The sequence below is a fragment of the Spermophilus citellus genome (assembly GCF_964194105.1).
Source record: "Spermophilus citellus genome assembly, chromosome: 5".
NCBI lineage: Eukaryota > Metazoa > Chordata > Mammalia > Rodentia > Sciuridae > Spermophilus > Spermophilus citellus.
In genome coordinates this window covers 49,709,954-49,735,473 of record NC_138186.1, presented here as the reverse complement: position 1 = coordinate 49,735,473, position 25,520 = coordinate 49,709,954, and the positions used below count along the sequence as shown (strand labels likewise).

The window sequence follows — 25,520 nt, the reverse complement described above, 5'->3', positions numbered from 1 at the left end:
TGTAACTCAAATATAATTTGGATTCAAATATAATTTAACTATGTGGTGAGAAGTGTGGCAGATCAGAGATCGCCAAGCAGATGACACACATCACCTGAGCAATTAGTTGGGAAATGCAGAGCATTAATACACAGATTTAATCTCACCTTTATATCTCAAATGATCTCATACAGTTGTCTGAGATGCCATCTGTTGAAGATAGCTGTACTAAGGTGGTTGCTCGGTTCATGATGATTCTCCCTTCTCCAAAAACAGCTGTAATACATAGAGGTGACACTGTGCTTGGCCACAGCTAATAAGTCCAGTGGTACACACCTAATACAAGCTGAGCCCATCAAATTGTCTCTACAAACAATGTGAAACTTAAAAGATAAGCTGGAGGTCTTTGCAAGTGAGTATATTAATGTCAACTCAACCCCCACTGCTAATGTCCACACTGTAAAGGTCCTGTGACCACCCTTTCTGAGGCTAGCTTATTCAATTCTTCTCATTCCATGAGCCAGATCAGTATCATTCCAGTAATTCTCCATTTAAAAAAAAAAGTAGGTCAGTCAGAACTGGTTTCTGTTGTTTGCAAATAAAAAGATTTATTAAATGTAATAAATTATTACATAATAAAATATTATATGAATATGTTTTGGTGTTTTGTTATATCTATGTTGAAATAAACTTTAAAATAAAATTGCTACCGTCAAACTTACATATTTCTATTCCTTAAGGAACACTAAAAAACAAATACCAAATGTCTTCTTTGATATAATGAGAGCAACTATGAACAGAGCAGGGAGGAAGAGCAGGAAGAAAAGATTAACATTAAACAGAGACATGAGATGGGAGGGAAAGGGAGAGAAAAGGGAAATTGCATGGAAATGAAGGGAGACCCTCATTGCTATACAAAATTACATATAAGAGGTTGTGAGGGGGATGGAAAATAAACAAGGAGAGAAATGAATTACAGTAGATGGGGTAGAGAGAGAAGATGTGAGGGAAGGGGAGGGGGGATAGTAGGGGATAGGAAAGGTAGCAGAATACAACAATTATTAATAGGGCATTATGTAAAAATGTGGATGTGTAACCGATGTGATTCTGCAATCTGCATTTGGGGTAAAAATTGGGAGTTCATAACCCACTTCAATCTAATGTATGAAATATGATATGTCAAGAGCTTTGTAATGTTGTGAACAACCAATTAAAAAAAAAAGGAACACTATTTCAGAGAATATGGTTTGAGAATTGCTGTTACACAACATCCAAGTGGGGTGAGACAGTTGGGTATATAGGCAGTGTGGATCTCAAGAGCAAGACTTGAGCTGAAGAGGTGAATTGAAAAGCCACCAGCAAATGGGTGGTAACTGAAGGCATGTGGGAATAACTGAGACCATCCAGGGAAAGTGTGTAGTTTGAGAAGGGTAAAGATTAAGGACAGGGCTGGAGCTGTAGCTCAGTGGTAGAGTGCTTGCCTAGCATATGTGAGGTACTGGGTTCAATCCTCAGTGAAATTAATAAAGGTATTGTGTCCATCTACAACTAAAAAAAATTAAAAAAAAAAAAAACTCCAAGGGACACCAATACTTAAAGGTAGTTGAAAGAAAAGAATCCACTAAGGAGACTGAAAAGGGGATGCCAGAGAAGTAGGAGGAAAAACTAGGAGAGAGTGCCATGAGGGATGCCAGGCAAATAGACGGATTTAGAAGAGAGGGCAAGGCCAGCTGTGTCAGATGTGGCAGACTCCAAAGAATCCACTTATCAAAGCAAACATATTGGTGAACAATTTCTTTTTTGAGGGTTAAGAATAAATGGCAAATATGAAGGTGAGGACACAGTTACCTGTGGCTTTTTAAAGAAATTTGGCTCTGCTGGGTGGGGAAAGATGGGCAATTCCAGAAAAGGCTGGGAGAGCTGAACATTAGCTATGGCTTTCTAGATTTACAGGTGCTGTGCCATGATTGTCTGAGGTCTTCATATCTAATGACAAAGTAGATGGTGAGTTACTGTGATGCAGAACTTCCTGCCTCCCCAAACCTTGCCCATGATTTCCACTTCCCCAAGTTGAGCAGAGACTATGTCCCAGATATCTTTGGTGGAGATTGTTGGGTGGTCCCTGCAGGAAGGAGAGTTACACAGAGGGAAGAGTAGTTATAAATGTTGGGATTTGTTACCATTATACTGGGATTATAGAAGATAGATTCTGCCAGTGGGAGGCACTGGTGGGAGACCAAAAGACAGAAAAAAACTCAGAAGCTTCCTAATTCAGCCTCTTACAGGGTTGTCAATTGTGGCAATTGCTGGTAGATGTAGCAAGAGGAAAAATGAGTGATTCTGGACTCCAGCCTCTTGAAGGAGAGAAAGGAGTTAATCACTTCTCAGCATAGCCTTGGTGATAGATGCTTGCATTTCTTCCCACTGTGGTCTTGTTCACATTCTGCACTCTCCAGAGAACTTGGACCCCTTTGCCTTCCTCTTCTATCCAGAGTACTTGCAAGTCTACTCTACCTATTTCTAATCCCTTCCTGCCAGCCTACTGTCTTCTGTTCTTCCCCAGATCTTCCAAATTTTCTGCTGTCACTGGGTACACTGTTTATTAAGAGATTGCCATTCCCACAAAAAAAAAGGGGGAATGGGGCTCTTACAAAGTGGGTTTCTTTGGGGTTTCTATCCTAATTCTAACCACACCCACAGAATTACATTCACCAAACTATGGGTCTCTGAGCAAAATCCAGCCCACTGCCTGTATTCTTATGACCCAAATGCTAAGAATAGATTTTATATTTTTAAATGATTGGGGGCGGGGCACGGGAAGCAAAAGAATGTTTGATGACACAGGGGAATTATGTGAAATTTGAATTTTAGTGTCCACAAATAAAAAGAGGGTTGAGGACAAAACCCTAGGGAACACCAATATTTAAAGATCAGCAGAAAGAAAGAGGTCCATAAAGGAGATGGAGTAGGAAATGCTCCCAAAGTGGGAAGGGAAGCTAGGATGAGACTAGGAAGAGAATCAAGACCTTTTCATTTTCACATTGCTTATGGCTGCTTTCCTGCTAAAATTGAGTCCTCATGAGAGACATTGGCAACCCACAAAGCCTGAGATATTCACTATCTGGTCCTTTATAGGTAAAGCTTGCCTACCCTGGTTTAGCACCAGGTGGCTTTGTGCCACGCTCCTCCCCTACAGTCCTGGTGGTGTCATGAACTTCTACTGACCTAGAAGCCTGAGTCTCCCCACTGCCAGAACCACTGGTGGGTTAGTCTTCAAAGGCTGGGAGATTGAGGAAAACCATCTTTTGTTCTTTGGAATGTTACAATGATCTCCAAACCCTGACACCCTGTCCCCACCAGCCTGACAACACACACACACACACACACACACACACACACACACACACACACATTGCTGTTCCATATTCTCTAGGCGGTCATGAGATTGTTTTTTTCTTTATATTTTTGGTTATTATTGCTACTTTTATTTATTAAAATGGGATATGACTTTGGAAACTTTCAGAAATACTGATGAACCATAGTTATATAGATTAATTTCTCAGATTACTTAATTACCACATTAGATCCTTCCCATTGCCTCTTCCCCCACCCCTTCTGTCTCTCTTTCTCTATCAGACTTGAGGCATACACACTGACAGTTTCTTCCTCACTTCCCACTTACTTCTCAGCCCACCACAATCTGGAGCTGACTCCCACTACAGCACTGAAACTGCACTCATAAAAATGTCAACCATCTCATAATCACCAAATCTAAGGAAACTTTTCAGCCCTACCTTGACTTCTGAGAAGCATTCTGCTGACATTGCCCTTGTTCATGGAAGAACACTCTTCATTTCTCTGATATGCTTCCTTCTTGTTCCACTAACTTTCTGTGTGCACCTGGTGCCGCTAGATTCTTACCCATTAGTGGATCTCACAGTGCTGGTTACTGGTTATGCTCCACTGTCTCAGTGCCACACCCACCCTCCTGTACTGTGTTCTGAACCAGGAGTCAGGTGTGTGTCTCCCAGCCTCCCTGGTCAGCTGGCTTCCTGTTATATTCTGCCAGTGGGAGGCACTGGTGGGAGATCAGAAGGCAGGAAAAACTCAGAAGCTTCCTGCTTCAGCCTTTAACTGGGTTGTCAATTGTGGTAATTGCTGGTAGACTTAGCAACAGGAAAAATGAGTGATTCTGGACTCCAGCCTCCCGAGGAGAAATACCTCCTCAGTGATTCTAGCCTTGAATAGATTGAATCTGACTATGACAGTCTTTCACTGGGCAGCAGCAGGTGTAGGTGTGGATTCCAGCCAAGCCTCTTTCTCCTTTTTGTAACTCTTTCCCTTTTAATATCTTTAAAGCCGATTCTCTATATTAAATTCTCTCTGTCTAAAGTACATGGACTGAATGTGTTCTCCTGTCTGGATCCTGGAAAATAAATGGCATGAGATTTGGTGTTTGACCTATGCAGATTTACATCTTTGTTTTACTTCCTCTCTTTTAGTAAGGTACTGAGAGAGACTACATTCATATAACTTTTAATATGTTGTTACAAGTTCTATTTTATTTTATTTTTTTAGAGAGAATTTTAAAATTTATTTTTTAGTTCTCGGTGGACACAACATCTTTGTTGGTATGTGGTGCTGAGGATCGAACCCAGGCCGCACGTATGCCAGATGAGTGCACTACTGCTTGAGCCACATCCCCAGCCCAATAGTTCTATTTTATTATTCCTGCTGTTAATCTTTTTTATTTTTTTTTCTGGTACCAGGGATTAAACCCAGGAGTGTTTAACCACTGAGCCACATCCGCAGTCCATTTTTATTTTTTATTTTAAGACAGGGTCTTGCCAAGTTGCTTAGGGCCTTGCTAAGTTGCTGAGACTGGCCTTCAGCTGTTAATCTTTTTTAGGTTTGTATGTATGGGAAAAAACATATTTATTTATTTAGAGAAATCGATCAGAACTATCTGTGGTTTCAGGCATCCACTGGGGGGTCTTGGAATGTTACCCCTATGGATTAGAAGGGACTACTGATCCTTCTTTTTCTTTCTCCTTCTTCTTGGCTAATTTTATCAGTGACCTCTGCTTCAGTTTTTGTGCTCACCACTCCCACAATCAGGTTCTTCACCCACACCTGGGATCCTGATCCATACACCTCACTTATCCTGCGGGGGGTGGGGGGGCGGCAGCTGGCTGTTCCAGTGGCATCCCAAATTCAACATGCACAAAATCAAGTTCAAGCTCTTTGTCTTTAAACCTGCTCTCATGGCATCTCTTCTGCTTCAATTCAGTCCATCACTGAGCACCCACCCAGACACCGGGAGAGAAACCTGAGTATTATTCTTGCCTTCTCCATTGCTTCATCTTCCACTTGTAATCAGTAACCAAACTCTTCAGGTTCTACCTCCTAAGTATCTCAGTGTTCCATTCCCTCCATCTCCTCTGGTTATGACTTAATTCACAACCTTCCTTATCTCTCACTTAAATTATTGCCATACTACTAATATGCGCATGTAACTTTTTATCTTGACTTTTTGTTTTGTTTTGTTTTTGGTACCAGGGATTGAATCCAGGGAGACTAGGGGTGCTTAAACACTGAGCCACAACCCTAGCCCTTCTTATATTTTATTTTGAGACAGGGTCTTGCTAAGTTGCTTAGGGCCTCGCTAAGTTGCTAAGGCTGGCTTTGAACTTGCGAACCTCCTGCCTCAGCCTCCTGAGTCACTGGGAGTAGCCATCACACCCAGCACACTCTAGACTCTTGACTAGCAGTTTTGCCTCTTTTCTTCCCAGCCTCCAGTCCATTGTTTGAAATATCAGAACAGTTTCTAAAATAACAGTTGCTAAAATAATTGTGTCACTCCCCAGTTTTAATATCTTTGTCATCTGTTAAGTAAGTCAGACTTTCTTTGTGGTGTGCCAAGGTCTATGTGATCTGGCTCTTGCTGAATTTCTAGTTTATTGGGATGACCCCCCAGAAACAGGTAATCTTTACAACTTCCAAATCAGCTATTACAAGGGTCTCCAAAGGAAGGAGCTCCAACGCCTCTGATCTTCACACATCTGCCTACCCCATGCTCTGGAATGTTTTTCTCTCCCTCATGTTCTGCTGTTTAAATTGTTTTTCCTTTGAGACTCTTAGGAGCTTGACTGATTGGGTCCCTCCTTTTCTCCCATTCTCAGAAAGTTACTGCTTCCTGAATACACAGCACATTCTTTTTTGACTAAATTACATTGTTATGTAATTATTCATAGAAACCCCACTAGACTGTAATGCTACGGGGGTATACATTCCAAGACCCCCAGTAGATGCCTGAAGCCACAGAGTATGTGTAAATGTATATTTTAAAACATATAATATATACTACATACAATATATTACACTATATATTACATGTTATATATTCTATATGTTTAAATATATGTTTACATACACATACACATAAGTATATATACTTAGCTCTAATTAGCTCTAATTCCTGCTGGCTGGGAGGAGAGCCTAGAGTTTCAAAGAAGAGGGATTATTTCCTGCAGCCAGGGAGTCACTTCCCCAAATCCTGTCATTGTGTGATCTGGAGGGTCTAGGTGGGGAAGACATTTTCATAGAGACTTGGTGCTGATGACATGATTGAAGAGAATCTGGAGGCTGGGATTTCAGTTTGCATGTGTGTCTGGGGTAGGTTAGGACGGTGTCATTATGACTTAGAGAGGCCATGACCATTCTTTCTCTCTCTCTTCGGGGACAATGCCTCCCCTTTACTTTACCTGTTTTTTGCATACATACCAACCTATGATAACATTTTATTCATAAATTAGGTACAGTAAGAGATTAATATTGGCAATAGTAAAATAGAATAATTATTATATTAAAAGTTATTTTAATTACTATATTAAATGTTATGTGAAGGTAATCTCTCTTTTTTAAAAAGAAATCATTTTTTTAGTTGTAGGTGGACACAATACCTTTATTTCATGTTTATGTGGTGCCGAGGATTGAACCCTGTGCTTCAGGCATGCTAGGTGAGTACTCTACCACTGAGCTACAAACCCAGCCCAAGGTAGTCTCTCTTATATCTTATGGTATCTTACTGTACCATACTCAAGCACTTTTTTTTTCTTTCCTTACAAAGCTGAGAACTTTCACCTTATCGCTTAGAGGAAACACTTTCTGGCTTTTGTACTTCTTGCCCTTTGGTATATCTGAATTGCTGCCATAACTACTCTGTGCTTTGGGTCCATTACAATGATAGTCAATCTGATGACTGAGATGGCTACTATGTGACTATACAGTGTGAATACGCTGGAGAAAGAGATGATTCATGTCCCAGGCAGAACTGAGCCAGAGGGCACAAGATTTCATCATGCTACTCAGAACAGTGCACAATTTACAACTTATTGTTTATTTCTGGAATTTTCTATTTAATATTTTTGGACCCGAGTTGATTGCAGGAAACTGAAACCTCAGGAAGTGCTGCTACCTTTGATATGGGGGGACTACTATAATCATCTTTGCATTTCTAGTACTGGGCCTCATCCCTAGCACTTATTACTTTTTCAATGTATTTCTACAGAATGAATTAGAACTAATGCCTGCAGGAGAATAATCTTTCTGAGAAGGAGAGGGGTTGGAAGGGAGGAAGAGGCGGGGTCTGAAGAACACGAGGAATTTGCTGAGCAAAGATGCGCCACCCACCGCAGCATTCTGCCACAAGATGGCACTGGTCTGAAGAGCCAGCAGCCTGAGGCTATGAGGAGAGCTCCACCAGGAGGCAGACATTCCTCAGCTGGCGGCTCAGCCCAGTGACACACCACACTGGACCTAGTCAAAGAGCCAAGTCTTCAGAAGGTTGCTGGCCCTAGATCTCTCCCTAGTGACTCATGATGCTGAATCCTACACTTCTGTGATTGGTTTAGCCAAAATGACAAGGGCAACTATTGGAGATGAACTGGCAAAACATAATCTAAGACTACTCTCTGGGGGAGGGAGTTGGAGACCTGGGTCTGCCTGTGGGTAGCACTACCTACTGTGTGGCGTGAAGATATGGATCATGAGCAGAGCCAGGGAGCTACGCTGCTTCAGCTGCTAAGGCTTCTGTGGCTGCTGCCCCCCTCCTGGGCCACCCCTGCAGGTAAGATAATGCCTCCCCTTTACTTCCATCCTGAGGATGTTAGAGTTGGGGGAATCCCATCCCCAAGAGCATGGGAAGAAGAGAGTCATGCTTTTAAGTGGTGGGAAGATTTATGAGTTTATGGCAACAACTGTGGACTTGGATGGTAAACAGTGTCAGGTGTTTTACGTGTTCCATTGAAGACACTCTCTTGAAGCAAAGATGATTTTATCCACTTTACCGATGAGAAAATGAGACTCGGGGAATTTAAGTAACTTGTGCAAGTTCACACAGTAGGAAAGTTAGCAGAACTGATTTGAGCAAAGCAAAAGTTATTTCCATTCCTCCACTCAGGATACGACTCGACTCTCAGTCAACTCACCTTGTGATTCTGGAAAAGTCTCTCAACTTTATTGCTCCTTAGTTTCTTCTCTGTAAAGGACCTGGCAGAATGGAAGTATAACCTGGAAGATCCCTCTCACTATAAATGTCTGTGTATTAGGCATGGGGTAGAAGGTTTCCTGCTGGCTTGGGGGGTTTCAGCCTAGAGTTTTAAAGAAAAGGGATTATTTCCTGCAGCCAGGGAGTCACTTCCCCAAATCCTGTCATTGTGTGATCTGGAGGGTTTAGGTGAGAAAGACATTTTCATAGAGACTTGGTGCTGATGACATGATTGAAGAGAATCTGGAGGCTGGGATTTCAGTTTGCATGTGTGTCTGGGGTAGGCTAGGACAGTGTCATTATGACTTAGGGAGGCCATGACCATTCTTTCTCCTTCTCTTCTAAGACAGAGAAGCTATCCATGGCTTTCTAGAGTCCAGAGGGTGGCCTTCTGGGAATTACACAAAGGTATCCCCTTTGGGAGGATGACCCCTGTGCTGGCTGCATGGCTTGTTGAGCACTGTGTGGGCTGCCTTTCAGTTTTCACCTGTCCTCTCGGCTGGTGCTTCTGTGACATAAACACACAACCAGTAGGCCGACTCCCAATTAGTCGCTTAAGGCAGTAGAACTTTCTGCACTTTATAACTTTAAACAGTTGTCTTTTTATGGGTGAGGAAGGTTTGGAGCTATTCCTTAACTTTTTTCTTTACCCCAATTGGGCGAGGGAGACTATGTGACAGGCACAGGAGCCTTCCACCACACCTCTGCCTCATGGCCTGAGAAGGGAGGAAGTGCCAGGGGTGGTGGTGCACGCTTGTAATTCCAGCCACTCAGGAGGTTGAGGCAGGAGAAGGGCAAGTTTGAGATCATCCTGGGTAACTTGGTGAGACCCTGTCTCAAAATAAAAAGTAAAAAGGTCTGGGGATGTAGCTCAGTGGAAGAGCACCTCTGGGTTCAATCCTCAGTACTCCACACCAGCTCCCCTACCCCATCAAAACAACAACAAAAAAAAGTAAAGGAGGATGCTGTCACCTCCCTGAAACTTGCCCTGTCCCTCTCTTTGCAGCTCCTGCTCCACTGTGGCGGGATGACCTGCAAAACCACACATTCCGACACACTGTGTTCTGCCAGGATGGGAGTCCCAGCATAGGGCTCACTGAGACCTACGACGAAGACCTGCTTTTCTCCTTCGACTTTTCCCGGAATACTCGGGTGCCCCGTCTCCCTGAATTTGCTGACTGGGCTCAGGATCAGAGAGATGCCTCTGCCATTGTATTTGACAAAGGATTCTGTGAAGCAATGATTGAGCAAATAGGCCCCGCACTTGAAGGAAAAATCCCAGTGTCCAGAGGTCAGGGTTTTTGGGGGGCAGAGGTTGGAGGTCTGCACTCTTACCCTCATTAATCTATGCACTGAGCTATTCCCCTCCCACCCTTCCCATCTCTTAGGTTTTCTAGTTCTCCCCTAGGATCTTTCTTTTTCTGCAAGTTAAAGTCTGCACCCTGCCCTCTGTGGTGGGTAGATTGTACCTGGCATGTAGTAGGCATTCAAAGCCATTTATTAAACTTGATGATTTCAACAGGGACCAGTTGATGCCTACTGAATATTAGCACTTGTGATACTGGGCTCAGCAAGATGGAAGAGAGATTGAAAGGATCTGATGATGTGCTTGTATTTTAATGAGAAGACAGTGTTTGATTGATATCAATGTGAGATTTAGAAAAGAAGTTTAAAAAAAAAAACACTCATCAACAGTCAGGGCAGAGGCTTGCAGGGTGGCTTGGATCTGGCTCTGCTGTTGGGTCCAGTTGGTATTCTTGCCTGGAAGTCTCCCTCAGAGTCCCTGCCCCTCCCTTTTTTCTAGCCCCAAATCCCCACCCACTGACTCCTCCTGCCCCTCCCCTCCAGGTGCCTCGCCTTGTCTAAACACCAGGGTACCATCTGATCTTGTCCTTTTTCCCCCTAACACCCCGATCTCCCACCAGGTTTCCCTGTTGCTGAGGTGTTCACAATGAAGCCCCTGGAGTTTGGCAAACCCAACACGCTGGTCTGCTTTATCAGTAATCTCTTCCCGCCCACGTTGACGGTGAACTGGCAGCATAATTCGGTCCCTGTGGAAGGAGTTGGGCCCACTTTTGTCTCAGCTATGGATGGACTCACCTTCCAGGCCTTTTCTTATTTAAACTTCACACCGGAACCCTATGACCTTTTCACCTGCATCGTGACTCACGAAATTGACCGCCACACAACATTTGCCTATTGGGGTGAGACCCCTTTCCACCACAAGACTGGTCCTTGGAGGGCAAAGAGGGGTAGACCCATTGGAGGGGCCTTCTTTCTCTTGCTCTAGCCAACCCTGATCTCCCATGCCCGAGTTTCTCTTTCATCATCCCAGCCACCTAAGTCCTTCCTCTGGGGAGAGGACTCCCTAGCCAGGTGTCCAGGCTGACCTGTCCCTCTCCTTTTCCAGTGCCCCAGAATGCCTTGCCTTCAGATTTCCTGGAGAATGTGCTGTGTGGCATAGCCTTTGTCCTGGGCGTGCTGGGCATCATTGTGGGCACTGTCCTCATCATCTATTTCCGGAAGCCTTGCTCAGGTGGTATGTCATCTGGAGGGATGGGTGAGCCAGATGGAGTGGTGCATGCGTGGGCATGCCAGGATCATCCTGTGGCATGGGGGAGGGTGTCCAGTGATTGACAGACCCCTCGGTGTGGGGGCCTGTGTCCAGCACCACCGGGGCATATCCTCCTGGCTGGGGACCCAGTCATACAGTTATGCATCATGGGAATGGCTTTGAGTCGGGGAGGAGTGATATGGGGACTTGTAGGGAAGGTGCTTGGAGATGATTTGGGAAGAAGGAGAGACCAGTCTGAGGAGGGTGTGCTGGGGGCAGAGGGAGGCCTTTGGGGAGAAGGGGGATCCTTCTAATGGCTTTCCTCCATCCCTCTCTCCTCAGACTGATTCTTTTTGATCGGAGTTTGATGCCAACACCTTCAGCCATTCAAGCAGGGGAATCCTCAGGTTTCTCACATCCTGCCCAAGATCTTTTTTCAGAAAAGAAGTCCCTGGGACTCCCCCGGGGGAGTGTGCATGTAGGATTTTCAGCGGGAGCCTCTGCTGTTCCTGAGTTTGCATCCAGAGGAGCCCAGAGTGGCCTGTCACAATGACACCTTCTTACTTCAGGCAATAAATCTCAAATTATTTTTATCAGTGTAGCATCTTTCTTTTTCTCTTTCTTTCTTTCTTTCTTTCTTTCTTTCTTTCTTTCTTTCTTTTCTTTCTTTTTTTTTTTTTTTTGTAGTACTGGGGATGAAACCCTGGCCTCGTGCATGCTGGGCAGTTGCTCTGCCACTGAGCGCCCCCCCACCCCATCCCCCCCTCTAGTGTAGCGTCTTTCTTAACCCATGATGTTTGTTCCTGGAGACCTCAACTTGAGTGGGTTGTCATTTCAAATTAGGCATGCCTTGGCCTGGACACAGCTTGCCCTCATTAGGGAGGGAAACAGGGAAAAAACCCCTCCCTCCTCGGCTCCTTTGCTGAGAATTCCTTTTCCCTGGTCCCAACATGAAGACAGCTTTTACTCCTCTCAGCTTGTGCAAAATACCTGAAGGATAAGAGCTACTTTCTGATAATCTGCTCACAAAATGGTTGAGAAAGCTGCATGGATTTTTGTACTCTACTACTTGTGAAAATGACTGTCTAGTGCAGGCTTCCTTGAGGAATACATAACCCCCTCCAACCCAACCATAATTGGATAAATAGGAGCTCAGGAGTGGGAAGGAGAAGACCCCAAGTGTTCTTCTGACTCCATCAGATTGATTCTGTTTGGAGTGGCCTAGGGTAAAGAATTCATGTGCTCTTCCCAACCATCTGTTCTTTAGCCTAAGTGAACTGTCCAAGGCATATAGCAAGAATGGGCAGCACATGATCACTGGTGGGAAATTGCTTTGCATGTGCTTTATCTCTTACTTCCTTTATTTCTCACTCCATTCTGGAAGTTGCTTTGGAGGATGGGATGGCATTAAGGTGAAGAGTGAAATTATTTTGGTCTTGGTAAGGGAGTCTGTGTTCTTTGAATTGTATCAGAGTCTAATCGAGGGGAAAATATCCAATTCATTCCAGGAGTTAGAATGTCCCCTGAACTATTTTGTTTCTAAGAGCAGCATGCAAACTGGTTAAAAAGTATGAACTCCAGATCCAGACTGCCGGGAATTCAATCAAGACTCAATTTTTAGAGGTGTGACCTTGGACAAGTCACTTAACCTCTCTTGCCTGGGTGTCATTTTCTCTAAAAGGATGATCGTAAAAATTGTGTCCAGCTTATAGGTTGTTATGAATCTTAAACAAGTTAATATATGTAGAATGCTGAGAATAGAGTTTGGCATATAGAAAAGGAGAACAGCGACTTAGCATTATCACTGTCTTGAATTTCACAGAGCTTAGTAGCATTGTTGACTTTTTTTTTCTTTTCTGAAACACTTTGAATCTACCTTCAGTATTGTATTCTTTCTTTATATGTTTTTTTTAAAGAGAGAGTGAAAGAGGAGAGAGAGAGAGAGAGAGAGAGAGAGAGAGAGAGAGAATTTTTTAATATTTATTATTTTTTAGTTCTCAGCAGACACAACATCTTTGTTGGTATGTGGTGCTGAGGATTGAACCCGGGCCGCACGCATGCCAGGCGAGTGCGCTACCGCTTGAGCCACATCCCCAGCCCCTCTTTATATGTTTTTATTCTCATTTTATCTCTCTGAATCAGACCCTTGTCTAGTTCCTCCTAATTTCTGTTCTATTTTCCAATGTTTGCAGCAATTTCCTGCTAGTCTAAGCTTACAATTGCTTTTTCCGTGCGGTCTTATCTTAGACAAGTCACTGTCCCTCTCTGGGTCTCAAATTCCTCCTCTGTCAAATAATGGACTTAGATTAGATGCTTTCTCATCAAACATTTGATGACATTGTCACTTAAATACTCTAAAAGCATTTAAGACCCTCTCTGATCTTGTGCACTTCTTCTATCAGAGAAATATTACCCATTATGCCCAACATGGATCCCATCCTGGTGCTTCACATGGGCTGGGCAAGCGTTCTACCACTGAGCTACACCCCCAGCCCAGGAATCCCATTCTTGGATGAACCTTCTCTCTGTTCCTTCTTTAGAGCATTTCTCCAGGCTCTTTCCTCTCACTCAATGCCTTCTTCACTCTGTTCAGCTCATTCCCCTCTTAACCAACTGGAGATCCAGCTCACTTTCAACCTCTTCGTGAATCCTCCAGCCCTAACTGATCTTTATGAAACTCATCCCAATCTTAGAGCTCTCAACCCAGACTTTTACTCTCAAATATATATGGCCTTGTTTCCTAATGTTACTTTTTTTTACTCAGCCAGTTTGAAGTTTCTCTAATTCAAAGCTCAGAAATGATTTACTATCACAGCAAGATAGTTCTCATTTCCCTTTGTCTTCATTAACACTTGACATATTTGACTTTCAAATGTTGGCCACATGGTGGTTGTAGAGTGGTATCTCATTATTTTAATTTGCCTTTCTCTCACTCCTAGCAAGGCTGGTCTTCTTTCCATAGAGTTCTTTCTCTGTGAATCGTTGATTGATACCTTTTGTCTATTTGAAAATGACATTTTCTGTCTTTTTGTCATGCATTTGGGGATATGTGTATTGTATGTAATAACCTTGGGTGGTATGGATATTTCTAATGCCTTCTTCCAGTTTGCTGCTCTTCAACTAACTTTGCATAAAATTCTTTACCTGAATAGAATTATCTAATTTTGGCAGTCAAAACCCTGTGGTCTCATGCTATTGGTTTTAGATTGCAAATGATTGACTGGTTGAATGATTTTTTTTTGGTTTGTTTATAAAATGGAAGCTTAAGTTAAAACCATCTGTCCAGAAGAGGAACCTGAGAATGTACTCTGAGTGGTTTTAGGAAGTGCCCAGAAGAGCTTCATATTGTTATGGCCATACTTTCAGGAAAAGACAAATGACTTCTTTCAACAGGCAATTGCAGTGATGATGGTAGCTTGTTTCTGTTTCAGCCCACCATGTGCCTTGTAGACCCCCTCCAGCATCTCATGCCACTATTAGGTTTGGGGGCTATGTGCCAGGACTGCAGTGCCAACTACCTTCCTCTCCCACATGGATCCAGCCCAGTGGCTCACCTCCAGTGTCCCTGGATCTAGAGAACTCCCTGCCCGTCATGCCTACAACCACTTCTTTTCCCCCTTTTAAGTCCACCGGCTTTATTCCTTTCTTGGTTTCACATCAATTCTTCTTTCTATAAGTGTTTGTTCCCACTCCCCAACTGACCTCAAGCAAGATGATATGAAGGCAGTGTCCCTATCTCCCACCAGACATTCCCCGTTGCACTTCGCACATAAATACTGGGGTTCATTCACTGCAGGAATATGGTACCAGGCTAGGGGAAGAGGCAGCAGGAAAGCAGAAGACTCATCCCGTGGGTCTTGCATAGTGGCCTTAAAAGAAGGACACGTGTGGGAATCTGCCTAGAGTTCCACTCCTTCCTATTGCTGCATAAATCATGATCAAAAAAGCAACAATGGACAGGACAGTTGAAATATCATTTTGAGTTGGCTGGAAGTGGGAAGACAGAACTACATCTGTAAAAATAGTGGTTGGGAGAAGAGGAAAGAAGAAACTGCTTCACTGAGCACAGGTCTCTGGGTGATTTTTTCTCCAGCCTTATTCTAAAAATCTCTCAGTGTTCACATGAATAGAGAAGTGAAATCTCCTCCTACCATTTCCTGCTGCTGCTGCTTCACAAAAGGTTTCACATCTCCTTTGACTGTCAGAGCCAGACCCAGTCACAGGAGGGAACTCCGCTCAGCCTCACTGCCACAGGTGATGGCCACATCCTGATGGCACGGGACTGCATAGCACGCAGTCCTTTGCCAGGGACAGGCTTTGTAGACTTTGAAAAGGATGCCAAGATCTGGCTCCTGCAAGTTCAGGCTCACTATCTACTTGGAAAGGATGGGGAGGAATGTGAAGAGGAAGTTTGGGGGGGGGGCAGGATTTGCATAATTTTGAAACTGTCATAAGAGAAAGTGGGCTGAACCTGGTGACTCATGCCTGTAATTCTAGCTACTTAAGAGACCGAAGCAAGGGGATCACAGGTTCTAGGCCAGATTGGGCAAGTTAGTGAGACCTGTCTCAAAAAAAAAGGTGGGGTGGTGGTGTCTGGAGATGTAGAACAGAGGTAGAGCGTTCCCAGCTTCAATCCCCAGTACCAAACAAACAAGAGAAAAACAACAAGAGAAAAAAATGAAAACCAGAAAGTAGATGAGAGTGGTTTTAAAAGCAGAAGGAACTCTGCGCACAGGAAAGACAAATCTTGGATAGATTGGGTGTGGATCGTGGCCCTTCTCTTCCTCCTTTTCTCAACCGAGTTCTTACTAACTTCCCTTATTGGGCCATCCCAGTTCCAGGAGGTATTTAAGTATGTGAGCACACTTTTTATAGCTGAAGAGGGAATGAAGCTTGGCACTGTGTGTGTGTGTGTGTGTGTGTGTGTGTGTGTGTGTGTGTGTGTTAGAAGAAAATGAGTTAAATCCTCTAGACCTTAGATGTGAATCCCTGGATTGTTTTCAAATCTATAAAATGAAGACAGTTGAGCCAGATGTGGTGTTGCATGCCTGTAATCCCAGTTCCTTGGGAGGCTGAGGTAGGAGGATTGCAAGTTTGAGGCCAGATTCAGAAGCTTAGCAAGTTCTAGGCAACTTAGTAAAATCCTGGACCTTGTCTCAAAATAAAAAATAAAAAGGGCTGGGGATGTGGCTCAGTGGTTAGGTGCCCCTAGATTAAATTTTTAAAAAAAGAAAGAAAAGAGACTAAATGAAGACAGTTAACAAGCCTTTTAAGATTAAATGAGATAGCATTTAAAAGACCTACCTAGAATAGTATCTGTTACAAAGCTGAAATTCAACAAATTCTGGACCCACCACCTGGGTTCTGCCTACTTAAACACACCTGATGGTTCCTTACAGGGGTCAGAGTCTATAATCAAAGTGGGCACAAAGCATGGGTATAGTTGGGAAATATGAGCAGAATTTCAGTTAATCTTAATTAGTTACACAAAATAAATCTTTTGTTCCTGACATTAATCTTGGAATTCATTTTTGGTACGTTCCCCCCACCTCCTTTTTCTTCATAAATACCAGATTTTCTTGAGCTCAGGGACTTTGGCAGTGGGCAGGTAAGTGTGGTGTTGGGGGACTCCCTCCTGACCCTCTTTTGTTTAGTCTGCTATTAAATCCAACAGCTTTCAGAAACTAAGGTGAGAACAGGTAGCCCTGAAGTCTGCTGGGGAGCAGAAGGAAGTCAATTTAGGGTTTTAAGTTTAGGATGAAAAAAATTCATCAATTGTATAGTTCACAATGGGGTAAAGAGTGAATTTCCATTTAAAATCTGTCTTTTCCGGGCTGGGGACATAGCTCAGTAAAAGGGAGCTTGCTTAACACGTGAAAGGCCCCAAATTCAATTCCTGGCACCTAAATAAAATCTGTCTTTTCCAGGGGAATACTAGCTGGGAAGCTTCCTCTCACTGTTTTGGTGGTGTTCATAATGCATGCACCTGCCTTGGGACTGAAGGGACTATGGGGGGAGACACTCAAGGGAATTTAGAATTTGGGGGAAGACAGGTGAGTTTTAGACCCAGGGTCAGCTATTCACCCAAGGGCTTTAGTGGAATTGCCCTGCGGTCTACCCCAGAGATGGCTCTGAGCATAGGAGGTTAGAGTTTCCTGTCTCCAGAAGACAGCTGTTATAGGTGAGGGAGAAATGAAGCTTGACTGGCTAGAATGGGAGAAGCAAGGAGGCCGTGGGGGGACTTTCCTGTCCTGTCCCTGTCTCAAAAGTGGAACTACTTCCTTTCTTCTGCAGTCTTGCTTTGAAAGCAGTCCACTCTGCACTCTCTCTGCGCCTTCTTCCTTCTCAGCAGCTCTGCCTCTGCCACAGGGGTGACAGACAGATCAAGGGTTTATGTTTTATTTCCCCATGTAACTGTCTTTTAAGGGACAAGAATGAGTCTCTGGCTGGGCATGGTGGCACACGCCTATAATCCCAGAAGCCGAGACAGGAGTATTGCAAGTTCAAAGCCAGCCTCAGCAAAAGTGAGGCGCTAAGCAACTCAGTGAGATGCTGTCTCAATATATAAAATAGGACCGAGGATGTGGCTCAGGGGTCGAGTGCCCCTGGGTTCTTTAGGAGGGTATTAAGAGGAGAAAGTCCAGGCCACACGTATCCTTGAAATGTTGGGATTATTTCTTCCACTGACCTTGGGAAATCATCTACAGTTTTGTTTCACACGAAAGATTTAGAAAGAAAGTCCAGGAATTTGAGAGAGAGAGAGAGAGAGAGAGAGAGAGAGAGAGAGAGAGTCTCCAGGAGTCCAGCTGTCTAAGCCTATGGCAGGACAAGGTTTACCTGGTAACTGATGATGCTAGGCTGAGAACTCAGCAGCAATTTGTCTCTACATTTGTCCCCACCTACCGAGTTAATCTGACAACTCTGGGACAGGGGACTGAGTTGGTAGGATCAGTTTTAGTATCTAGGGGCTGGCTAGCCCCCAAACACTCATCTAGTGAGGATCAATATCCTATTCTGCTCAGTGTGTGGAGATCATTTACCCAGATTGGTGCTTCCAGAACAGAAAAGGACCCAAGGCCCTGTATGAGCTGGTCCTGGGGCTGGAATCCCCTGTGTCTACCAGAGCATGACCACACTCCTGCCGCTGCTGCTGGGCCTCAGCCTGGGCTGCACAGGAGCAGGTAAGCATCTTCCTTCCTGGGACCCTCTCATCCCCTGCTCCTCTTTTAGGGCAAGGCTGTTCAGTTTTGTTATTGGGTTTGGGCAACCTGGACTAGTTGGTCTCTCTACTTTGTTATTCCTATAGCTCTTTGTACTGTACTTTTGCAGCATTTTTTTTTTTTTTCCAGTACTGGGAATTGAAACCAGGGCTGCCTTGTGCATGCAAGGCAAGTGCTCTACCACTGAGCTACATCCCCAGCCCTTTTTTATTTTTTATTTTGAAACAGGATCTCACTAAGTTTCCCAGGCTAGCATTAAATTTGTGATCCTCCTGCCATAGGCTCCCTAGTACCTGAGACTTGCAGCAATTTTAATAATAACCAAGCGGTGTAGCTAGTTGTGTAATGTCTATCCCCTGCTGCAAAGTTGGCCAGGACAATGGCTGCATCTCCATCTCCTAGCACTGTGCCTGGCACACAGCAAGTGCTTCATAAATAGGAATGCAATGAATAGTTAATAATATTTCCAGCACAGAACAAGGCTTTTTTTTTTCTTCACCCCTTTTCTCCCTTTCAATCATTTGCCTTACTGAAGGTCTCTGTTTGGGGTAACTTTTAACGTTTAATCATGCAAATAATCATGGGCTGCTCCTATCCCAGTAGTCTCACATGATGAGGAAACTGGATCTAAAATCTTCTCTGCTTTTACATCTATTCTCCTCAGTCGGGGCTTTTAGAGACTCCAGCAGGGAAGCATGGTCAGTAGAGGCTTTCCAAAATGGGAAATCTCTGCCAGACTAACTGGGTATAACTGAGGTTTGGGTTCCCAGCTGAATATAAGAAAACCTGTGTGTTTTTTTCTTCTGTGTGTTTATATCTGTGTGTTCTGTGACCAGTTGGGTAGGTTCCCCCCTACTCCCTCCAACCATTTATCCTAGACCTGCTGGATACAATTTGATGGTGACACATAGTCCCCACAGGCTAAGGGCTCAGTCACACAAGACTTCCCCCACTTCAGAGGTCACTCACAACTAGAAGGACCCCAGGTTAGAAGGCCCACAACTTCCATCCAACTTGGCTACAAATCAAAATTTTCCATGACCCCCTCCTTGAGTTTGATAATTCACTAGACAGGCTCATAGAACCTAGGAAAATAACTTACTATTGTTGATTTATTACAAAGACTAGTTTAAAGGGTAGAGGTGAGATACCAGATGAAAAGGTACATAGGCCAGATCCCCAAATGTCTCCATGGAGTTAGGGTGTGCCTCCCACCTGACATGTGGGCTCAGAATTTTATAGGGGTTTATGAGACTTCATCACATAGGCATGACTGATTGCCTACTACCTTCTCCCATTCCTGAATGATAGGAGATGGGGATAAAAGTTCCACGCTTCTAATCAGGGCTCGATCTTTCCAATGTCCATCCCTCATCGGAGTCCACCAAGAGTCACCTCATTCAAACAAAAGACACTGCTAGGAAATTTCAAGGGATAAGGAACTCTGCATCAGGAACTAGTCAAAGACCAAATATCGGAACAAAAGATGCTTTTAACGCCCTGTACCATTGCTCGTGAAATCACAAGCATTTAGGAACTTTGTGCCAGGAACAGGAAAGAGAACACATTTTTTTTTTTTTTTTTTTTTTTTGGTACTGGAGATTGAACTCAGGGGCGCTCAACCACTTAGCCACATCCCCAACCCCATTTTGTATTTTATTTAGAGACAGGGTCTCACTGAGTTGCTTAGTGCCTTGCTTTTGATGAGGCTGGCTTTGAACTTTCGATCCTCCTGCCTTAGCCTCCCGAGCCGCTGGGATTACAGGTGTGTGCCACTGTGCCTGTCCAGAGAACACATTTTTAAGTATGTCATACCTACCCCTCCTCCTCTGGCTCCTCTAGGTGGCTTTGTGGCCCATGTGGAAAGCACCTGTCTCTTGGATGATGACGGGAATCCAAAGGACTTCACATATTGTATCTCCTTCAACAAGGACCTCTTGGCCTGCTGGAATCCAGAAGAGGGAAAAATAGCCCCTTGTGAATTTGGAACACTGTATCTATTGGCCCAAAAAATCTCACAATACCTCAACCATAACGATAACTTGCTGCAGCGCTTGCGCAACGGACTGCAGGATTGTGCCACACACACCCAGCCCTTCTGGAAATCACTGACCAACAGAACACGTAAGAAGAGAGGGGTGCAGAGGGGCTATGGGGAAGCACAGTTGGGGGGTGGGTAGGGAAGATCCCTTAGCAGCCAAGGGGTTTGAGAATGGAGCAGGAAAGAAGCTACAGTGACTTCCAAGAGAGCTTATGGGTCAGACCTGGCATTTATCAATTGTGACTGAACATGATCTTGGAGTAAAAAAGATTAGTGCATTGAATGAAGGCAATGAGGGAATGCAAGAGAAGAAGCAGTGAAGCAGGTGTGAATGTAATGCCTCCCCTTGAAGCAGTGGCTCGTTATGGGGTGGTGAGCATGGAAAGTAGGTTGGCAAAATCTATGAAGAGTTGAAATGGGAAAGAAATCAGGTTGGAGAGAAAGCCAGAATGTCACCTTTGTGATCATGTTTTTCCTTCTATGCAGGACCACCATCTGTGCAAGTAGCCCAAACCACTCCTTTTAACACAAGGGAGCCTGTGATGCTGGCCTGCTATGTGTGGGGTTTCTATCCAGCTGAGGTGACCATCACGTGGATGAAGAATGGGCAGTTTATCAACCCTAACAACAGTGCTCAGAAGACTTCCCAGCCCAATGGAGACTGGACGTACCAGACCGTTTCCCATTTACCCCTAACTCCTTCTTATGGGGACATCTATACTTGTGTGGTGGAGCATTTTGGGAATCCTGGGCCAATCTTTCAGGATTGGAGTAAGTGTATGGTAGACAGGAGGAATCAGAGAAAAAAAAGAGAGATATTGGAAGTTGTTGGTTGAAAAAGAAACATGAGTATTTGGGCAAAGGGTGTGAGATGTGGAGAGACGCATGGTTCATATGGATCAGAGGGGGATGCCAGAAACTGGAAGCGAGTCTGGAAAAACTTATGGAGGGTTTATGACCAGAGATGGGGCAATGGGATAAAGGAGTGTAAAGAGTTAGTTATTGTCATTGTTGCTATCATGGTGTGGTTGATATTGCTGTGTCTTGTACTGACAGTGGGAGGAGAACACGATTGTCCTAGAAAGAGGATGTAGATTTGGGAACCACACATTCAGAACCAAGCATTGGAATTCACTACCATAAGCGACAGGTTAGATTTCAACTATTCTGTTTTCAGGTCAGGAATGGGAGTTGAAGAACTAATGAAGGTAGAAGAGGAAAGGAGGCTCTCTCCTGGTGGGGCAGCCATGAATCGAGGCTGTCCTATCTAGTGTGATGAGGTGGTAAAGACATGGAGGGTAGATATGGTGGGCATGCTTAGGGACTAATAGGTTAATGACCACTGTTTCAATCCCAGGATTGGGAGTTGTTAAAGGTAAGAAGAAAAGTAGCACCCAGATTTGGAGATTCTTGGGAGAGGAAAGAGGTAGAAATGAGGAAGAGAAAAGGTGACTATGAGGAAAGGAACCATAGAGCAGCATTCCAGACTGGCTGTGGAAACCAGGCCTCCCCTTGGTGGGAGTGCTCTGTCTTTCTGGGCAGCTGTTGAAGGGTCTGGGGAACAGGAAGAGAGAGGAACTTGCATGTTCACTCAAGTTCTCCTGGGGTAGGTCTCCCTGGTGCACAAGGAGTTTCGCTGGGGGACGGAAGGTGCATTTTATGGGGGAAATAATCCAACTGGAATATGATTCAAAATAGGACCAGCTCTAGGAATTGGGGTGGGGGAGCACTATGGAGTGGAATGGAGGCAAACCTCTAAAAGGATACATGAGAAATCTGGCTGTAGAAGACACATAAGCTGCATATTAGAGAGGAAGTAGAAACTAGGGTGCCAACTCTGGGGACATAGGTTCTCCAGGGTTGCTCTAGGAGTAGAGATCCACAGGATGGCAGGTTTGAAAGAGGAAAGTCATCTCCTTGGGATTGGGTTGGTGGGAACTAGATCCGTGGGGCTTGGAAAAAAGACCTGTGAACCTTCTAGATGGAGGTTGCAAGAAATTATGTTGCTCTGACAGTAAGTATTAGAGACTGGTTCTAGTAAGTTTCTACTTTTTGCAGCACCTGGGCTGTCCCCTGTACAGACGGTGAAGGTTTCTGTGTCTGCGGTGACTCTGGGCCTGGGCCTCATCATCTTCTCTCTTGGTTGCATCAGCTGGCGGAATTCTGCCTCCTCTAGTGAGTGACCCCCTTGACCTTCCATCCTTACACCTGCTCCCAGCCTCTGCTCACTTTCTGTTTGTGGTTGATTCTCCCACTCTTACCTGTTTGTTATGAATAATACTAGATATTTTCATCCATAAAAACTGGTATAATCAAGTGTCTTCCTCTCCTAGGCTACATTCCCCTCCCTGGATCCAATTATCCAGAAGGTAATTTGTTGATCTGTGTGCCCTCTGTGGGGGATGAGGGTTAGAGAGGGGTTGGTGTTGGGTTCATGGCATGATTTAAGCTGTTTTGGTTGGGATTAGGGGCAGGAATGAGGAAAGGGGAGTGTCCATGGGAAGGAGCTAAAGATGGTTCCTTCATATTAGAGTTATTGACCTAGAATTTTGAATACCATTATATTAAGGGCTCTGACATGGGATGGTTATAGAAACAAAAGATGGGGTCAAGTTGGCTTATTATTATCTCTTTTCTATTTCTTCTGCAGGACGGCACATTTCGTAGAGACAGAATCCTAAACTTCCATGCTGAGGAGATTCAAACTCTTAAGGATGCTACCATACCCACTCCCCAACATCTTTAATTACCCTACATTCTTTTGGATCCTAAGATTTTTTTCCATCCAATTCTTTTGAATTTCCCAATCTCCCTATGTAAACCTTAGCAACTTGAGGGAGGTTATTCCTGGGAATATTCTGTAATTAAATTATTATCTAAGGCTGTATTTCTGGGGTGAGTATAATCTGGGGGAGGGAGGGGATTAAAGATCCTCCTGAGGGACTCATTGTGTCAAAGAGGTCACTGAGTTGCTGGTGTCATCTCTGAGAAATAAACTGATGGAAATATATTTTTTTTCTGTGTGTTTTTCCTAGAGGTCTGGGGGGAAGAAATATGGCTGAGGCTGATTCTCTCATTAAGTGAAAGAGCTGGTGCCTCCTTGTTTTTTCAGCTAGACGCGACAGAATCTGGGACAATTTTTGAATTTTTAATTCATAAGAAGAAATTAAGCTGTGATGGAATAGAGTCACAGAATAAGAGGGGGTGTCTAACAATCCACCCCATAAGGGGTCTTTTAAGGATTAAATAAATACTTCTAAATGGCTAAGTACATGCCTGGCATATACTGAACTCTTGGGGTGACATTAGCATCAATTGTTTGGCATCTGGGCAAGCAGTGTGCCAGGTCTTTTACATGCATTATTTTATTTGATCCTCATCACAGACCCAAGCAGACCTCAGAACTTCAAGATTCAGGGGGCGGAGCTCAACTTTAGATTTGAGTCCTAGCAAGTTGTTTTTCTTATACCCTGAGTGAGGAGGGGATCTGGCTGGAGGGCATGTCCTCAGCCCTGGGCCAGGTACATCATGTTTGCATCTCTTTCTCTTCTCCCAGTATCCCCATAGGGACCTATTTCCCTCTACGCCACAGACCAAGGAAGTGAGGTTCCAAGAAGTTAAATAATTTGTCCAAGGTCAAAAAAAAAAAAAAATGCTCTGTACAATGTTTGTCTACCGGAGCTGGAAGTAAGTAGATATTTCTGAAGATCCTCGTGTAGGTGAGCATACCTCTCTAGAAGGTCGCCCTTCCATTTCTTTACATCTGAAGTCAGAGGGGGCACCTCTGTTGTGGGACAGAGTTCACCCTGTAGGAGAGGACATGATTGGTGCTATTTATTTTCCAGTGGAGACACCTGCTGGTCACAGAGAGATGAGTGGTGGAATTGTTTTTGGAATTAGAGTTGGGCACTCAATTGCCAAAAAGGAAAAGAAACCAGACATGAAAAGAGATAAAAATACTGAAGGAACTTAACAGAGAATTGTAGAGAAAGAATAAGGGGTTATGGTCGAGTGTTTGTGTGTGCGTGTGTGTGTGGGGGGAACTACTAGGAACACAGCTTCAGGATCCGATGAGCTGGGAGAAGGGATCAGAGACAGGCAGTTTGGAAGCTCCCTGTGGACTCTTACCGCGGTAGGTGTGAGTGGGTGGGAGACGTGGTCACCAGTGCTAGAACCCTCTGCTCTAGACTGGTCCTGTGCTGGAGAAGAGTGGGGGTCGCACTGTTCATACAAACTTCACGTCCAGTGTAGCTGCTCAGTGTTTTTCCAATCAATGAATTGATCTCCACTACACCCACTGTTTCCCCAGAAAGATCCTTGTGATCAGGGCATTTTTTTTTTCTGGAAAGAGTTTGTAGCAGACATCATCGGGAGGGGAAATACTCATGAATTTAAATGGTTATTCCTGGAGCAAGGCCATACAGGATAGGAAAAAGCAGAGTGATGTTATTGGGAAGGTAATTGGTAAATGTAGCATCAGAAATTAATCCGCAATTTTTACCGGTTTTATATTTCACTTTCATTTTTTGTTTTCATTCACTGACCTTGTTTTTGATTTTGATTATTTAACAAAACATATTCCTTTTGAAATTGTAGGCTAGTTTGGGTTGGGGCTTTGGTTGTGTCTATGCTTGTGTGGTTTAGAAGAAGCCGCACATCTGGAATATCTGGAGTCTGGTTGTTACCAAAAGCTGGGTCCTTGAACTTGATGCCAATCCAATAATGAAGACACTGTTTTGAGAAAAAAAAGAAAAAGAAGTATTATTGCTTTTTTTAAAAAATTTTTATTGGTTGTTCAAAACATTACAAAGCTCTTGACATATTGCTTTGCTAGCAAAGGAGAAACACAGGAGAATCCTGTCCCAGAGGCTGATTCTGCCCCTCAGCTCCTGCTTTTAAAGAGGTGATTTTAAAGAGGGCTTTTAAAGAGGTGATTCCACAGGATGTGCTCTCTGTTGGAGTTGTAATTCACTTGGTAATTTGGGAGTCTTTTCTGAGCTCTCCTGGTGCGGTCCCCAAAGTCTGGATTACTTCATTCCAATGGTGGGTGTGTGCTCAAGAACAGATAAATCTGCCTAAAATGGGGGAAGCAAGGTAATCCTGTTTCCCCTGACTTTAGGGAGGGGGAGAGATTAGGGAGGAGCAGGGAGAGACCAAGAGAAAGAAACATGTCCTTTT

General features: G+C 44.1%; 2 protein-coding genes across 2 annotated transcripts; both read left to right on the top strand.

The window, feature by feature from the left end:
* Nucleotides 1-7,946: 7,946 nt before the first annotated feature.
* LOC308649939 (HLA class II histocompatibility antigen, DM alpha chain) lies at nt 7,947-11,667 on the top strand. Its single transcript, XM_081295857.1, has 5 exons — nt 7,947-8,107; nt 9,534-9,818; nt 10,453-10,731; nt 10,938-11,066; nt 11,424-11,667. Exons 1-5 carry the CDS (start codon nt 8,020-8,022, stop codon nt 11,426-11,428), a joined length of 786 nt encoding a protein of 261 aa, XP_081151983.1. The 5' UTR covers nt 7,947-8,019; the 3' UTR covers nt 11,429-11,667.
* A 6,345-nt stretch (nt 11,668-18,012) lies between these two features.
* Nucleotides 18,013-23,346, top strand: LOC308650515 (HLA class II histocompatibility antigen, DM beta chain). Its single transcript, XM_081296528.1, has 6 exons — nt 18,013-18,262; nt 20,144-20,425; nt 20,829-21,113; nt 22,401-22,517; nt 22,676-22,711; nt 22,993-23,346. Exons 1-6 carry the CDS (start codon nt 18,208-18,210, stop codon nt 23,007-23,009), a joined length of 792 nt encoding a protein of 263 aa, XP_081152654.1. The 5' UTR covers nt 18,013-18,207; the 3' UTR covers nt 23,010-23,346.
* Nucleotides 23,347-25,520: the final 2,174 nt, after the last annotated feature.

Excerpts from the sequence above, each read along its gene's own strand:
- LOC308650515 (XM_081296528.1), top strand. The coding sequence starts at position 18,208 with ATGACCACACTCCTGCCGCTGCTGCTGGGCCTCAGCCTGGGCTGCACA. Across the intron at positions 18,263-20,143 it reads CCTGGGCTGCACAGGAGCAG|GTGGCTTTGTGGCCCATGTG; the intron begins GTAAGCATCTTC and ends TGGCTCCTCTAG. Across the intron at positions 21,114-22,400 it reads GCCAATCTTTCAGGATTGGA|CACCTGGGCTGTCCCCTGTA; the intron begins GTAAGTGTATGG and ends TACTTTTTGCAG.
- LOC308649939 (XM_081295857.1), top strand. The coding sequence starts at position 8,020 with ATGGATCATGAGCAGAGCCAGGGAGCTACGCTGCTTCAGCTGCTAAGG. Across the intron at positions 8,108-9,533 it reads CTCCTGGGCCACCCCTGCAG|CTCCTGCTCCACTGTGGCGG; the intron begins GTAAGATAATGC and ends CTCTCTTTGCAG. Across the intron at positions 9,819-10,452 it reads AAAAATCCCAGTGTCCAGAG|GTTTCCCTGTTGCTGAGGTG; the intron begins GTCAGGGTTTTT and ends ATCTCCCACCAG.